The sequence below is a fragment of the Python bivittatus genome, unplaced genomic scaffold, assembly GCF_059951505.1.
Source record: "Python bivittatus isolate LINGU-HERP-01145 unplaced genomic scaffold, Pbiv_v1 ctg000590_np1212, whole genome shotgun sequence".
Classification (NCBI taxonomy): Eukaryota; Metazoa; Chordata; class Lepidosauria; order Squamata; family Pythonidae; genus Python; species Python bivittatus.
Window position 1 is genome coordinate 24,062,895 of NW_028277086.1, and position 15,202 is coordinate 24,078,096.

Sequence of the window (15,202 nt, forward strand, 5' to 3'; positions counted from 1 at the left end):
TTTTGCTTTACAGACCTGAGAAGGTCGTAAATGCGAGGATTGGTTGCAAAATTACTTCTTCATCACCATCATAACTGAATGGTCTCTGTGCGAGGCAGTCACTAACCAAGGACTACTTGTATAGCTTCTAGCGTTTCATAATTTTTCTTGTGTTTTATTTTTACTCTAGTTGTATCCTTTATGCTTTTCTATTGACTGTACCCCACCTTCCCTATGCTGGTCTATGGCCACAATAAAGATTTAATTTGATTTGCAGTGAGTATAGATTTTGAGGTTAGATTGCACCCAGTTACCAGAAGCCAAGGTACTTTTTACCATCTCCATGGGACTATTGTGGTTCAAAGATGTTTCTGCAAGTAAATTACATGCCAAAGGCTGAAGCTTTGTTTTCCAGCATACCACCTTCCTATTACTTTTAAAAAATAAAATAATAGTTAAAACGATGGAGCCTGGAGGTATTTGTGGGCAAATGGCTTTCCCCTGTTTTAAAGAGAGCGATTTCCCATACAGCACAACTTCCAGGCAATTAAGATATGTGCAACATTTTTTGCATTAATGAATCCAAAGGGATTCAAACAGACTGTTCATTTCAGCAGCATTCCCCCCCCCCACACACACACACAAAGGAGTTGTGAGCGTGTGTATGTCCCTCTTTTCTGCTTTTCTCTTGCAGGACTGGCTCTTAACATGCATAATGAAGATTTTAAAAAAAAGAACAGAAAAAAGAAAAGTAACTACACATCAATTATTTTGTTAGCATCAGTAACGTCTCTCCTCCCCCTCCCCCTTTTCTGTGTGCCTGCTTCCGTCCAGATGGGGGCTGGCTTTGGGGTGGACAGGCCAACGACGTCACGGAAAAGCCCTGTCTCTGATCAGATGGGCTTAATATAAACCAGGTTTGCTGAGAAAGAATTAAGAGAGGCAATCCGTGAACAGAAGAAGGATTTTCTGTGGGAGATTCACTTGGTGTTCCACGCTTTGAGAACTAAGGGAGTGTGATCAAGAACGTCGACTGGCTGGAACAGACAGTTAGGAAAAAAAACCACCCAGCAAGGTAGTGTTTCTTTAACAAGAACTCATTAATTAAGCCTTTTCTTTAGCACCAAAGCAGACTTGTATGTAGAGAGCAGAAAGAAAGAAAGAAAGAAAGAAAGAAAGAAAGAAAGAAAGAAAGAAAGAAAGAAAGAAAGAAAGAAAGAAAGAAAGAAAGAAAGAAAGAAGTGTTGTTTGAAATAGCAGTTAAAAGTGGCATCAGAGCTAGCTGTATTTCTTCATTAAATTCAGATGATTAGCAGTCCAGTTGGCTGCACATAGTGAGAAGAAGACCACCTTGTGCTACACAAATGAATTTGATTCTGTCTGTTTCTAAGAGGTGATATCGTGGACTGGAAGAACGATAGAGAAGTGAGTGTGTTCAACACGCAGAAGGAGTTTGGTATTATCCTTGCTTGTGAAAGTTGGCATGAGTGGAGCAGAAAATGGATGGCCTCATTTTGCATGTCAGTACTGTGCCTTTCTGTACAGCATTCCTTTGCATCGCTGGGCATCTCAAAGTTGGGGCTTCTGCAGGGAGCTGCGAATGGTAGAGAAATGTTTGTATTTGAAATGTCAGGGAGAGGGTAATCTGCTGCTTTGCTTGCAGGCGTTTCCAAAGTGGTGGGATTCCCTGTGATCGTTCAGTCACGCTCCTCTCATCAGGGAGCGAGATTGAATGATGGAACAAATGCTCACTTTGAAGGAGAGCTGATCTGCGGTTATGTTCACTTTGGAAAAGGGCCTTCAGCCCTTCTGTTCTGTTCTGCCTGTTAGCTCTAAAGGTGTGATGTCAGCTGAGAAAGAACCAGGCTTTAGCTTGAATAAGCATAATGTCTAAATAGCTGTCATTACCAGAGCTGGTGAGCATCAAGGCAACTTTCCTAAAAATGGTAGCTGCAAATGTTTCTGGCCCTCAAGAATTGCCTCACAGCTTTGCCTCTCACCAGTGATGAACAATCCTTCCTGCAAAGTGCATTTATAAACCATCTTTAGACAAGAGAAGATTGTCATAGCGTACTGCTCTTGAGATGAATTAGAGCCTTTTACAGTAGAAGGGAATTCTTACACCACAAACATAGCGTGGTTACTCTTTTGGACTATTTCTTCCTCCACATAACAAGATTTTGTGTTGTTACTGATCCTTTCAGGGCAAAAAGGAAGAAACGTAGGTATACTTTTACTGTTTCTTAAGGGCCACTGGATGAGATACTGATGTTTGCCATCCTCTCTTTCTTCTTCAGCCCCCGGTTTTCTATGTGGGGCTCCAAAGCTGCTCTTTAGGAGGCCCAGGGGAGCAGAAGGAAGGCAGGATTGTTGAAGATGACCTTCTTGGCCTCTTCCTCCAGGATGAGTAGATTTCTACTAAGTGCCTCTCCTTTGCAGTAAAACCAAGTTTCTTGGTTGCTTTGAATGGCTTTTTTAGATGATAACTGTACTGTCACTTGATCCACACACTGATTGAAAGCAATGGTCAACCACAAATCACATGATCAGGTGGAGGAAACAATCCAGTTTTTGAATTCAGGTTTGAAGTATCATTATTGGTGAGCAGTTATTATCATTCCCAAAGCCTCAGCTGCCTCTTAAAGAGGAATTTCCACTGCTATGGGCATCTTTCTCCTATTTTAGCCCTTTGGAGCTGCATTCAGGAATGCTCATCAAGGTTTGCACAGGCTGGGAATCCTCCACATCAGACAGATAACCTATGCAACCTATGGTACTTGTGATACTTACCATCTCACTGTTGCTGTTTTCAGGTAGGGAAGGGAGAGAGCCATGACCCTGAACAATGTAACCCTGCGTCGCAGCAGCGGCAGTTGTGGTGCCTTGCAGCCTCAGCAACAACGGTGGAGTGTTCCAGCAGATGGGAAGCATCTGGTAGTGCAGAAGGAGCCTCAAGAGGCAAACCACCAGAAAAGGTGCACCCTCAATCCCCAAGAGTATTACCGCAGAAGCTGGTCATCAGAGTCCTCCGATTCTGTCATCTCCTCCGAGTCGGGAAACACCTGCTACCGAGTTGTTCTCATAGGAGAGCAAGGGGTTGGCAAAACCACCATTGCAAATGTCTTTGCAGGTGTGCATGACAGCCTGGACAGCGACTGTGAAGTGCTGGGAGGTAGGTAGTTTTGTTCCTTGCGGCCCAGGCTTAGTTGAGACCTCTTGGGTGAGAGGCAGCTGGGGACAAGGAAAAGTAAAGCACATAATGTTGGAGTTCCTGATCTTGAAGTGGAATTCTCTGGCCTCCAAAGTGATTTCAGTATGTGGTTATCTATTAAGGAAGGTGGCAAAGCCAGTTGGGAGTGGGAGGGCATCATTTTGAGTTTGCATTGGAATGCCAACTTAGTCTAATTTTGCTCTCCTTTCCTTTTTTTTAATGAATACACAAACTGAGCTCCCAATGCAGTATGCCTTTTTTTTTTAAAAAGTACTCTAGGGAAATGTCTGTCAAATAATGTATATATTTGTAAACGTAATGTGCAAAAATGCATGACATAAGGGAAACTTGCCTGAAGAAATTGTGTACATCAGATTACAATGTGAACAAAATATCTATGCTTGAAGAAATGCACTTCCAATCAATCCAAATGTAATGCAAACTTTAAAAGAAAAGTTTTCAAGTTCAACAAACCAAACTGGACAGATGTGCAAGTCTGAGAAAAGCTGAACTTGACTGATGTGCAATAAATGAGAAACAGAGAAACCAAAACCAATGGTTTTTTTTTTTTTTTTTTTTGCTGATACAGCTTTAAATCCACCAAAATGCTTCTGAAGAAAGTAAATAGGGATTCCTTGGTTACCTAAGAACTAAAGTGCCATTTGCTTATGTGTTTCATTTTTGGGGACATAATCTTCAACTCGTGTCCTAAGGGTGATGATTATGAAAACGGCTGACATTTGCTGTATAGGAGTTAGGGCTCCTGGACAATTATTATTAAGATTCAACATGTACAGAATCCCAGCTACTTCATTATATTTTCAACATATTATAGACCAACATAAGCAAAAAGCATCATTAATGAGTTTTCCAAGGATACACATTATAGATATGGGTGATAGGCAAATTAGGATGAGTGGGTACAGAAGCAGTTGGTAGGTTTAAGAAGCATATTCATATGAGAAAAATAACATTTCTACACATTATTATTAATTTCACTTGAACTAAGGAAGAATGAAATGGGATCAGATCAGAAAGCAAACTTGGCATTAAAATACTTTTTAATATCTTTATTAAGAGGACTGTCCCAGGACTTGGACTAGAATTAGAAACAAGCAAAATAAGAGGTTATGTTAAAAGAGCATTGCAAGTGAATTCAGAAATGGATACTGAAATTGCATTGTCATGTACCTGGGAGTAGGGCACAATGAACGTAATTGGCTTATTTCTGAGTAGACATGTAAAGGATTGCACTGCTGTAGTGTAATTTTATAAATGTCTAGTTAGAAATGTTCCTCTAAGTGCAATGTAACAAGCACAGAATCTTAAGGTGAGAACAATGCAAATGAGAACATTTAACTTAAGTGAAGTGTAAGACTCACTTTCAAATAACCCTACATTAGAGTGTACTGTAAGAAATATTTTTTGTAAATTAGAGTTGCTGAAGTTATTTACAGAATTCAGAATAGTTTTACCCTACCTCAAGGCATCATTTTTGTTTTGGTTCAAGAATAGCTGATAAACTGTTACCTTCATCAAGTTCCACATGACAAAGTGATGATTCAGTCTTTAGAAAGGGAAACCACAGAGAAGCTAACTTTGTTTTCTTCCCCATATTATGCCATAGTTGGATCCATAGTTAACAGCAGAGCTACCACATTTAACTAACTAATCACTCCCTTCAGCTTTCCTGAACCTGCTGTCCTCTAGCTGTGTTGGACTACAACCTTAATAATCCTAAGCCAGCCATTCTTTGGTTGAGCATGATGGGCATTGTACTTCATCATTCCCGAAAGCAACAGGCAGGAGGAGGCTGGGGTAGATTCAGTAATTCAAAGCCTTTTAGTTAATGAAAAGATAGCCTCAATTAATTGGCCAGCAGCTTTTAAAGCATCAGTTGATCATTTCAATAAATCAATATTTATATCACACTTCAAAGTCTCCTTTCACTAAAAAGGGGGTGCACAGTGTACCATACAGTGTACATCCCCTCCCAATAATTTACTTTTAAAATGGATTTGCTAAAAATATAGTAATTAAGGTCCTATCTTCCTTTTATGGTGGATGGGCATCATTTTAAATTTTACGGGTTGGCACTGCAGTAATAATGGCATAAATTCAGTAGCAGAGCATTTTATTTATTACATGTATAACTTATGTTGGGATTTTGTAGCCCCAACATATCTGGAGGATATTGGAGTTTGGGAAAGTTGCTGTAAAAATAGTCAAACTGGATCACAGATGAAATGCAAGCAATCTTTTGCTACATCAGGAATTTTATCACCCTTGTGATATCCTTTAAAAAGCATAAAAGTATGTAAGGAAGAGGTATTGCCAATCTGGCATTTTATGTAGTAACTGCCAAACTCTTTCTCAAAAAATCCAGCTGCCTTGCATCTATATACTTCTTCTCCAGAACAAAGCTGTTTGATTTAAGTGGCTTACAGCTGTAGTGCCTGCTCACCCATAAATTGAGTGAAAACAAATATTTTCCATTACTAAGCCTAGCTGGAGTCTCTAGGCTGCCTGCAGCTCCCATGGGGGTCAAACGTTCATCTTTGCTTTATTTCTTCATTTGGATCTTCTTTCCACTCTTATCCCACTTAGGAGAAAGAGAGCTCCAGCAAAATGTGAATGCGGTCATTCTTCTTGTAGGCTTCATTTTTTCTACCATGGAAATTACACAATTCTGGAACTCATGGAAACATTCAGATCTTTGCCAGAGTCTGATATAAGAATGTCAGATGTAACAAGTTGTTGTTTTTTCCTAACGTTTGTCTGGTGTGATGGCCTGGGGTGGAAAGAGCAGGCATGGAATACAGTCAAGATAAGCATTGCTGCCCTGTTGATAGATCTGGGTGGCACACAGCAGTGAATTTATGATATCTGAGCTGGTATCTGGAGATAATTTATTTCAAATGCAACCAAGAGAATTCTTGAGATAATTTTCCTCACTATGATAGAATCAAATGAAAATAGATCATGCCATATCTTTTTTCAGAGTTCATTTAGTACAGGAGCACTGAAATCTGAGACGTAAAAATTGACAGGCAGAGGGCCTCTCACAGCTTTAGCTTCAGAGACCTCCAAACACTTCTTTTATTCCATTATGTTTTTGAATGGAATTGAAGAAAACATCATCACATACTTTAATTTTAATTACATATAAACAAGATGAAATTGAAAGTTGATTTATCCTTATCTCCAGATACTAGTGTGTATCTCCTTGTAGGCTACTCAAGTGTCAAGAATGGCTCTCAATGCAGAAAAGTGATTTATTCCTGATTTGTTACAGAGTACATGCTGTTGGTTGTAATGGAGAGATATAATGTAATGAAGAGTTTTGTTAAACTTAAAAATCTACCTAATTATTCTAACCTGAAATAGTTTAACATTGACTTTTCTCTTTAGGTATGGCATCCACTGTCAACAATGTATGGATAATTTATTTAATTTCTGTCAAAGAGGGAATCTTCAGGTTCCTAACCTATAATTTGCCTAACATCTTCATTGTATTGTGACAAGGAGAACAAAAGGAGTGACACATATTTTTGTCCTTCTCTGTTCTAGAAGACACCTATGAACGAACCTTGCAAGTGGATGGTGAAAGTGCAACAATAGTGCTTCTGGACATGTGGGAGAACAAGGTAGTGTGCAAAATCATTTGGCCAGGCAGAAGTTTTTCAAATGCTGCCCCGTGTTTATGCATGTATTCTAATTCTTTAATTTTGCTGAATGAAATATGTAGTTCCATAAATGCATTTTTTTTAAAAGTCCCTGAATATAGCAGCATGTACAGTTGGAAATATTGAGAAGCCAAGCTTCAAGGATCCTCTGTGACCATCAGTTACTTCTTGGGTGAACTTTTACTTTGTGAGGGAGAGGCTACATTAAACAATTAAATAAACAGCTGGTGGATTGGACACTGTGTGTAGGCTTCCAGCCTGAAAGTACTTATTCTGTTGTTCCTGAAGTTTGTGATGGCCCATAGTGCCCTGTGAAGAACCTAGGTGGCCTTTGAGATCAGTTTTGGATAGCCTGGATAGCCTTTGAGACCAGTTTTGGATAGGTCTCAGTTCTATCTAAATCTTAGATCAGGCTGCTATTTTTTGTCATTTATTTATTTATTTATTTATTTATTTATTTATTTATTTATTTATTTGTCACATTAATATAGCCATCCATCTCACACAGAGCAACTCTGGGCGGCATAGACATAGCTCCGTGGCTGTAAATTTTCTCCCACTTTGGTAGTGTCTGGTCCCCTCCCTGTTTTTCAAGAGTATAAACAAGTTTTTATTTATTTTTAAGTACTGCTGCTTGATATTTGGTGTATTGGTATGTGTGTGAGTGGTGTGTGTGTATATATATATTTATAATACTGTATTTCCTTACTGAAACTACCTTGCTTATCCCTATTTTAATAGACAACTTGGTATAAATTAAGACTGAGCTCAGTGGAATTATTAAAGGTAAAGATGCTCTCGAATTGAGCTTGCCTTCTGACCACTACATGGATCCTTCCATGTCAAATACAGAAATAGTTTGCCATTCACTTCTTCTGGGATTTGTTTTTGACTTACCAGGCCAGCATACAGTCTTGAGGTTCCCTAGTAGTTTCCCACTCCCTAGTCTTACCACCTGCTGAGATTACTCATCACTGATTGCATTGGGGAAACAGTCACTACTTGCAGTAGTATGTTTTGATCCCTATTATATGTGGTCATTAAACCACCACCACATTCATGTTGAAAGATGAGGAGTAACATTTGTAGGACCATATGTCTAATGGTTTTCTGAACTGGTCTTGGCTAGTTGCAATCCAAGGACTATGTTTAACTGGGCTATGGGTTGCAACTTAAGTCCCAATAAACAAATAATTGGTTGACTTGTCTTAAGATCTGGACACATTTAGCAAGGCTGATAGAATCAAGGTCCTCTCTTTCACAGTCCATCCCCAAATCCATCCCCAAGCAGAGTGTATGAGAATTCTGCTGTATGGGTGGAAAGGGGTATGGTATGCTGCAAAGAGGAGAGGATTCTAATTGAGTGGAACGCCTTCTATAAGCCGAACATTTTCAGGGGTTTATAGAGATGATTTGATTAAGAGGACAAGGAAGGACATTTATGCCACCCACTATACATATCTACACCTGGATCCAATTCACTGATTATCTTGTAGCCATGCATTGCTAGAACAAACAAGGAGTATTGCTGGTGAACACAAAGAAATACTCTGGGAATCATGGCAGCAATTTCATAAATAGGTGAATCTCCTACAGCAGCCATTTTGTGAGTGTGTCCATCAGATGCTTTCAAAATTCTAACTGTAAGATAGAACCCAAGATAAGTTGAATACCACTGAAGTGCAGAATGCATTTTACCTGTCTGACTTTAGCAAAAAAGAGAGTTTGCAAATCAAAAGCAAATTTTATATGCAAGCTTGACCTCCAGTGGCCTCATAATGCAATGCTTGTTTACAAATGTGAACGATGCACCTAAAATAATGAAATCTTTATGACTATAATAACCTGTGTTCCAGTTCCAGCAATATTTATTTTTTCTCCTGTAGATGCTGGGCTTCCAGGTATGAAGCCTAGAATTTCTGACTCCAAATCTCTTTTATCTGAATAGAATGAAAAAGGATGGCTCCAAGATCACTGCATGAAAGTTGGAGATGCATATTTGATTGTCTACTCCATCACGGACCGGGCAAGCTTTGAAAGAGCATCTGAGCTAAGGATTCAGCTCCGCAGGGCACGCAAAACAGAAGACCTTCCTATTATTTTAGTGGGCAACAAAAGTGATCTAGTAAGGTGCCGTGAAGTTTCTGTTTCAGGTAAGGATGTTCCTCTTCAGCTGCTTTTGCTTCAACTCTTTAGATGTTGTAACTTTAAGGATATCTACGTTATGGCTTGTTTGCACAACACTTGAAACAATTATGAATGGGGGTGGGTGGAGGTGTTTTAAATTCCAAAAGTGAATTAATTGACCCTAAATTTAGTCTTGATCAGACACCATCCTGGCTAGAATTAAACTAACTCTCTCCATGTTATAGGAACTACTAACCAGAAGGACAATAGCCCCTTATGTTGGGGCTGTTACTGAGATGGCTCTAGAAAGGCCATATAAAAAAACAGGGCCTCTCTGGTTACTGTCTCTCTGGTATTTTTGGTTTTTATATCCCTGAGGATGGTAACAGAGGAATAAACAGTTCTTGGGTGCGTGTGTATGCGTCTGTGTGTGTGTAATTCCCAAGTTTGTCTGCAGTGGTACCAACCCCAATCATGCCACTGTCGACTTTCTCTTTTTCCTCCTTCACGAAAGTGGGGAAAGAAATAATACTCTCCTTTGTAGCAGCCAGGACAAAAATGAAAATAAAGTGGCCTTCACATCACAGCGAGGTGGCACTGCTGAAGCGGACTTCAGTCAGGATAACATTCTTTCACCCCCTCCCACTGCTTCTTGTCTTTTCAGTCAGTGCTTTGCTGGCTGGGGAATTCTGGGAGTTGAAGTCCACACATCTTAAACTTGCCAAGTTTGAAAAACACGCTTTTAAGTTAACAGTGGTACTAATCCAAGAATGCTTCTTGTAATACCTTCAGTGGACATTCATCTTAATAGACTTTGTTGTATTACTCAAATTCTTTCATACCTTGGCTGCTCTTAAAGAGCCAAACTATGCTCAAAATCTATATATAATGAGGAATGTCTTAAAATTGCAAAAGATGGATAATTTATGAGCATACTTTGAAAACTTGTTAGCATCCTGGCCTTAAATAAAGAGAAACATTGGGAGAGATTAATTTATTACAAAAATTTAGCAATGGAATAAATTGCTTAAGGAGCTTGTAGGATCTCCTTGTCTGGATGCTTTCATGAAACAGAAAAGTTGAGAGCGATAATTTGTGTTTTGTGCTTTCACTATAAGCAGGACATTTGCTCTTATTCTGAAAGGAGATGGATTCATTTTTCATAAAGCATAGTTGTAGTCCTTAAGAGTATGAAAACAAGCATGAATACTGGGGGGCAACCTTAGTGAGATCTCAAAAGCTGAGATTCACTGTCCTCCATAACTCTTTAGCCATTCTCATGAATGGCACAAAGAAGTGAAATTATACTAAATGATAAATAAATAAATAAATAAATTTATATCTGATAGAGTTGATGGCTAATACTGGCCACATTAAATAGTTGCAGAACTTTGATTACTTCTACTGCATGGCAATTCCACTTTCTCCTGATTATATTGTATAAAGCAGGTTTTCCCATTGCTTAGGCAGGCTGGGGATGATGGGAACTATATATCATATCTCAAGCCACCAGGTAGTAGAAGTTGATACACTGTCTCAGTCCATAGGATTAGAAGAGGCAGTTTGTTGAATTGCCATTACCAGCTCTTTCTTTCTTTTTTTGAACTTCTAATTAATTTGCTCTTTGTTTTCTAAAGAATATGCAAATATCTGTGCTTTCTAAGTAATCCTTTTGACTTATATTGTTTTCAAATCTTTTCCAGAGGGCCGAGCCTGTGCAGTCGTGTTTGACTGTAAGTTCATTGAGACCTCAGCAGCTGTACAACATAACGTGAAGGAGCTGTTTGAAGGGATTGTACGTCAAGTTCGTCTGAGAAGGGACAGCAAAGAAAAGAATGAAAAGAGGCTGGCATATCAAAAGAGAAGAGAAAGCATCCCTAAGAAGGCCAGGCGATTCTGGGGGAAAATTGTAGCCAGAAAAAACAAGAATATGGCTTTCAAACTGAAGTCCAAATCTTGCCATGATCTCTCTGTCCTTTAGGAACTTGGGACACATCCAGACATTCATCTGTCACAAATATTCTACATAATTTCCAGAACTGAGAAAAATCAATCTATATTAGATTGGTCAACGAGAACTTTAAGGCTGATCTGGATTCACAGTTGTGACTGTTGTGATGATGTATCCGTACAATACAGTATGCATGCATGGAGGAAGAAATGTCATGTCTCTGTTTGGTTTATATTTGAAATGAATGAGTGTACTGGATTGGGGAGAGAATTTTTATGCTCTCTTATGTGAAAGAACATTCCAAACAATATAGTGAGATGTGTCTGAGAAAACACAAGCTGTTTCCTGTGTTGCTTTTGGATAACCATTTAAGAGTCATAAAAGATTTGGAAAATGGAGGACATGTTTTCCTTTTTTTAATACATATATTAATTGAAAGGGAAATAGGTACTCTCAGAGTTGCCTTCTTCCTAATCAATCAGTTGCTTTTCTTAAATGTGCACCGCTAAGTCTTTATTGTTACAATATCATCTGTCCCAGTGGCTAGATAGATGTCAGCAGCCTTCAGATAATCAGATGTTCAGATTAATAGGAACACTTAGGCCTGCCACCCATGGATGATGACTATCATGAAGTCAACACCGTCCCAATTCTTAAATCCATTCGGTCTCTGGCCCACTGGTCCTGTGTCTATTTGCATTCTGACCATCTTTTAAATTGCACCTGACATGTTGCTGTGCAGCCTGAGATTCCGAAAGAGAAAGTGGGCAGACATTGCAGCAGAACCTGATAGGAGATCCAACCCTTTCTGGCGTCTTTATTATCCCACCTCCTTGTCTCCTCACCTAAAACTGCTAAGTGCAACGATGAAAGCATGGTTGCCTCTGAAATAAAAGCACATAACCCCAAACCAGCAATTGCTGAGGCACAGCATCATGTAATTGATAGGGACATAGCCCATTGAAGAGGCAGGGGAAATGATCTTAATGTGGTGTGTGCGTGTGTACCTTTGAGTCAGTGTTGACTCCTGGCAACTGCCTGAACAAGTCCCTGCAATTTTCTTGGCAAGATTTCAGAAGTGATTTGTCATTTCCTGCTTCCTACAGCTGAGAGAGAGTGACTGGCCCAAGGTTGCCCAGCTGGCTTCATGCTTAAGGTGGGACTAGAACTCACAGTTTCCCAGTTTCTAGCCTGGTGCCTTAACCAATGCACCAAACTGGCACTCCTTAATGAGTTAATTATTTAGTGATGCTTATGTTGTCATGGACCAATATGGAGAAGTAGTCTGAAAACCAATAGTAAAGAAAGGTTAAAATAGTGGGAATTTTAATTGTTTAATTGTAGAATAAGCATTTTCTTATTTATCTCTAGAGCCTTTCGGTACTCCTAAAAACAACACATTGAATCCAGACACACTAAGGAAAGAAGACACTAGCTCACCCCATGAAGGGGAGGTCCCTTCCAATCGGAGAGAGACAGGTCTGGATTCTGTTCAGCTTTTACTGCAATGAACCACAAATTACTGCAAATCAACGTTCACTTGTTTCACTCTACAGCACTGTTATGGTAGGAATAGTAGAGATCTTGAGATGGAAACTCAAGGGCAAAATGTAAATTCTTTTTGAGAAGGTGGATTTTCTTTTTATAAAAACCAAAAAGAGAGTTTGTGCTCAAAACAAGTGTTTATGACATTACTATTTATATTTATTACCTTTCAGTTATTCATTGTATTTTCAATGGGTGAGCTTTAGGAAGGGAAAGATGGAAGGGCTGTGGAAAATGTAGTGTTGAAATATATTTATTAAATGATTTCTTAAGAAAAATATTGATTTTATTACTGTTTTCTATTTGTTATCTTTTGGATTAAGCAACATTTATTTGCATACTGTAAAATCAATAAAATATTTCATTACCTTTGAAATGAAATCTCAAACATTCCTTCTTTTAATGGTGTAATTAAAATTTAGTTCACACAAGAAAATATTTGTTTTTCTACATATATGTAATACAATATCAACAGACTGATCTACCAAAAGTGGCTTATATATTCACTGACTCTTAATGATGGTCAGTGTACTAACCCCTCATATTTGTAATTTGTTTCTTAAATTATGAACTCTCAGTATTATACATTTAAACAAAAGTTCTCAGTCATTAAATACCATGAAGTGTTTTAAAACATTTGCAGCAATGAATCATCAAGATGCATCCTTGGTTCATATAATGGGGTTGTTTTTATCTCTGCATTGCAATATCTGGTATCACATTTCTTTGTTGGTGTAATCACTTTATGTATTAACCATAGTAGGTCAACCAAAGAGATCATGTGGCACTCATGGCTAAAAAAGAAAGAAAAGCATCAGCATCACAGCAGTTATTTGTCATACAATTTCAGAACCAAATTTAGGAATATTGGAAAATGAACATCTGGAATATTATATTATTTCTGGAGGGCACTGATTGGGGAGGTTTGAAATACTTGATCCAAAGCACTGGGTTTATTTTCAGTTTGGATTAAATATGGCAACATGGGTCAGGGAATGCTGAGTGTGACAGAGGGCAGGAAAAACTAGCTGGCATAGAAAACCTGTAAGTGCTTGATTTGATTTCTCAAAAGCTGGCAAATTATACTGTTTGAAGAGCATGGCATAATTTGAAAACTAAAGTCAGCTACAAAAAAGTCACTGGATATATATAGGAAAGAGCCAGTGTGGTGGTGGATGAGGCGCAAGGACACCCACGTTCTAGTCTTCACCTGGGCACAGAAGCCAGTTGGGTGACCTTGGGCCAGTCACTCCTTCTCAGTTGTAATCAGCATCAGGCTCTGGAACAAGCTGGCTGAAAATCTATCAATTAATCAATCTTTATCTATCTGTAATTGTATACAAACTTTGGTGGACATATATCATAAAAACTCCACATCATGCATCAATAGTTTTGCTGTAAGAAACTCCAGTGAATACAATGGAAAATAAACACATCCTATAACCACAGAGAACAAATGCTAGGAGCAATGACTAGTGGGTGTACAGAAAGATAAATACTTATAAAACGATCGGACAAAGATCACTAAGCATGGGGTGTATAATGAGATTGCCAAGTAATTGCTGGGTAAGGCTTATATTTTGCTTTCAGATGTATATTTTAGAAAGTAATCATGTTAATAGAAAGATTCAGCCGGGATTATCTGTCAGGGATTATTCCTGGGGGAGGAATTACATGTGACAGCTGCGGGTTTTTTATGGCTTGCACTGAACAGCTGAAAAACAGGGTGATGGGGCCCCTTTCAGTGGAACCTGGCACTTACCTTTTTTCCTCACTACAGCATTTTTCCCAAACAACTACTAGGTACAACAACTATACACTATTTTCAGCACTGCAGTAATGATTTTATCTGAAGGCAGGCATTTTATTTTTATCATTGTGCAAGGACCGGCTCCCTCCTGAAATAAAGAACAGAAATCTCTTGAGATCTGGCATGAGGTTACCAAAATCTTAGAAGGTTTTAGGGAAAAAGATTTCATTTTCTTTCAAGGCAGAGGTCCCTCTTGTAATCTCCTTGGTTCTGACAAATAACTGCAATGATGTGGACACTTTGCTTTACTTTCTTCTCCATCCACAGTCACTATGTGATCTATCCAGTTGACCTACTACAATTAATATAAAAAGCCAAAAAAGGAATGGCCACTGGAGGTGCCATATTGTTAACCTTTTGGCTACACATATTCCTCCATAATGACTATATGTGACATCCACTCTCAAGATCAGTTACTCAGGAATAATAGTAAAGGGATACCAATAGGTTCACATGTTGCCTGGAGACTACCCAGGGCATCTGGCTGGCCACTGAGGGAAAAGGATATTGAACTAGATAGGTTCTTGTTCTATTTGAAAGAGTTGTCCTTACACTTAACTTTTTTTCTAACACAGAGCTATGAAACCAGAAATGCATCAGGCAAGAAGAATAACTGCCTTTAGCAGGACGTGTAAAGGAAAGTATCAGACAGAAGAATGGATCAACATCCTCCTCTGCGTCTCCACCATTTTCTTTTGCTTCCAAAGGAGATGTGCCATGGCCCTATTTCTTTCCTAGAATTTTGCAGGAGAGCCCAGACATCATTCGTCCCTCTTACAACCCTCACAAACAGAAGAAAGTAAATTTTGCAAAAGAAGTAGAAGTAGGTCAGGCTCCTGATTCTTTTGAAATAAATAGCAGTGTTGAACCTGGATAAGCTAAGCTGGGTAACT

At 38.8% G+C, this 15,202-nt stretch overlaps 1 protein-coding gene across 2 annotated transcripts; it reads left to right on the forward strand.

The window, feature by feature from the left end:
* Positions 1-874: 874 nt before the first annotated feature.
* Positions 875-12,859, forward strand: GEM (GTP binding protein overexpressed in skeletal muscle). Of its 2 annotated transcripts, none has more exons than XM_015889647.3 (5): positions 875-1,054; positions 2,793-3,151; positions 6,761-6,837; positions 8,825-9,029; positions 10,707-12,859. In XM_015889647.3, the coding sequence occupies exons 2-5, from the start codon at positions 2,812-2,814 to the stop codon at positions 10,982-10,984; spliced, it is 900 nt and encodes a 299-aa protein (XP_015745133.1). In that variant the 5' UTR covers positions 875-1,054; positions 2,793-2,811; the 3' UTR covers positions 10,985-12,859. The 2 variants fall into 2 exon arrangements, with proteins under 2 accessions (XP_015745133.1, XP_025028295.1); XM_025172527.2 differs by lacking the exon at positions 875-1,054 and adding an exon at positions 1,063-1,404.
* Positions 12,860-15,202: the final 2,343 nt, after the last annotated feature.

Bases quoted from the DNA above. Each gene is read 5' to 3' on its own strand.
- GEM (XM_015889647.3), top strand. From the start codon at position 2,812: ATGACCCTGAACAATGTAACCCTGCGTCGCAGCAGCGGCAGTTGTGGT. The intron at 6,838-8,824 runs GTAGTGTGCAAA...TTATCTGAATAG, and splicing joins TGGACATGTGGGAGAACAAG to AATGAAAAAGGATGGCTCCA. The intron at 9,030-10,706 runs GTAAGGATGTTC...AATCTTTTCCAG, and splicing joins CCGTGAAGTTTCTGTTTCAG to AGGGCCGAGCCTGTGCAGTC.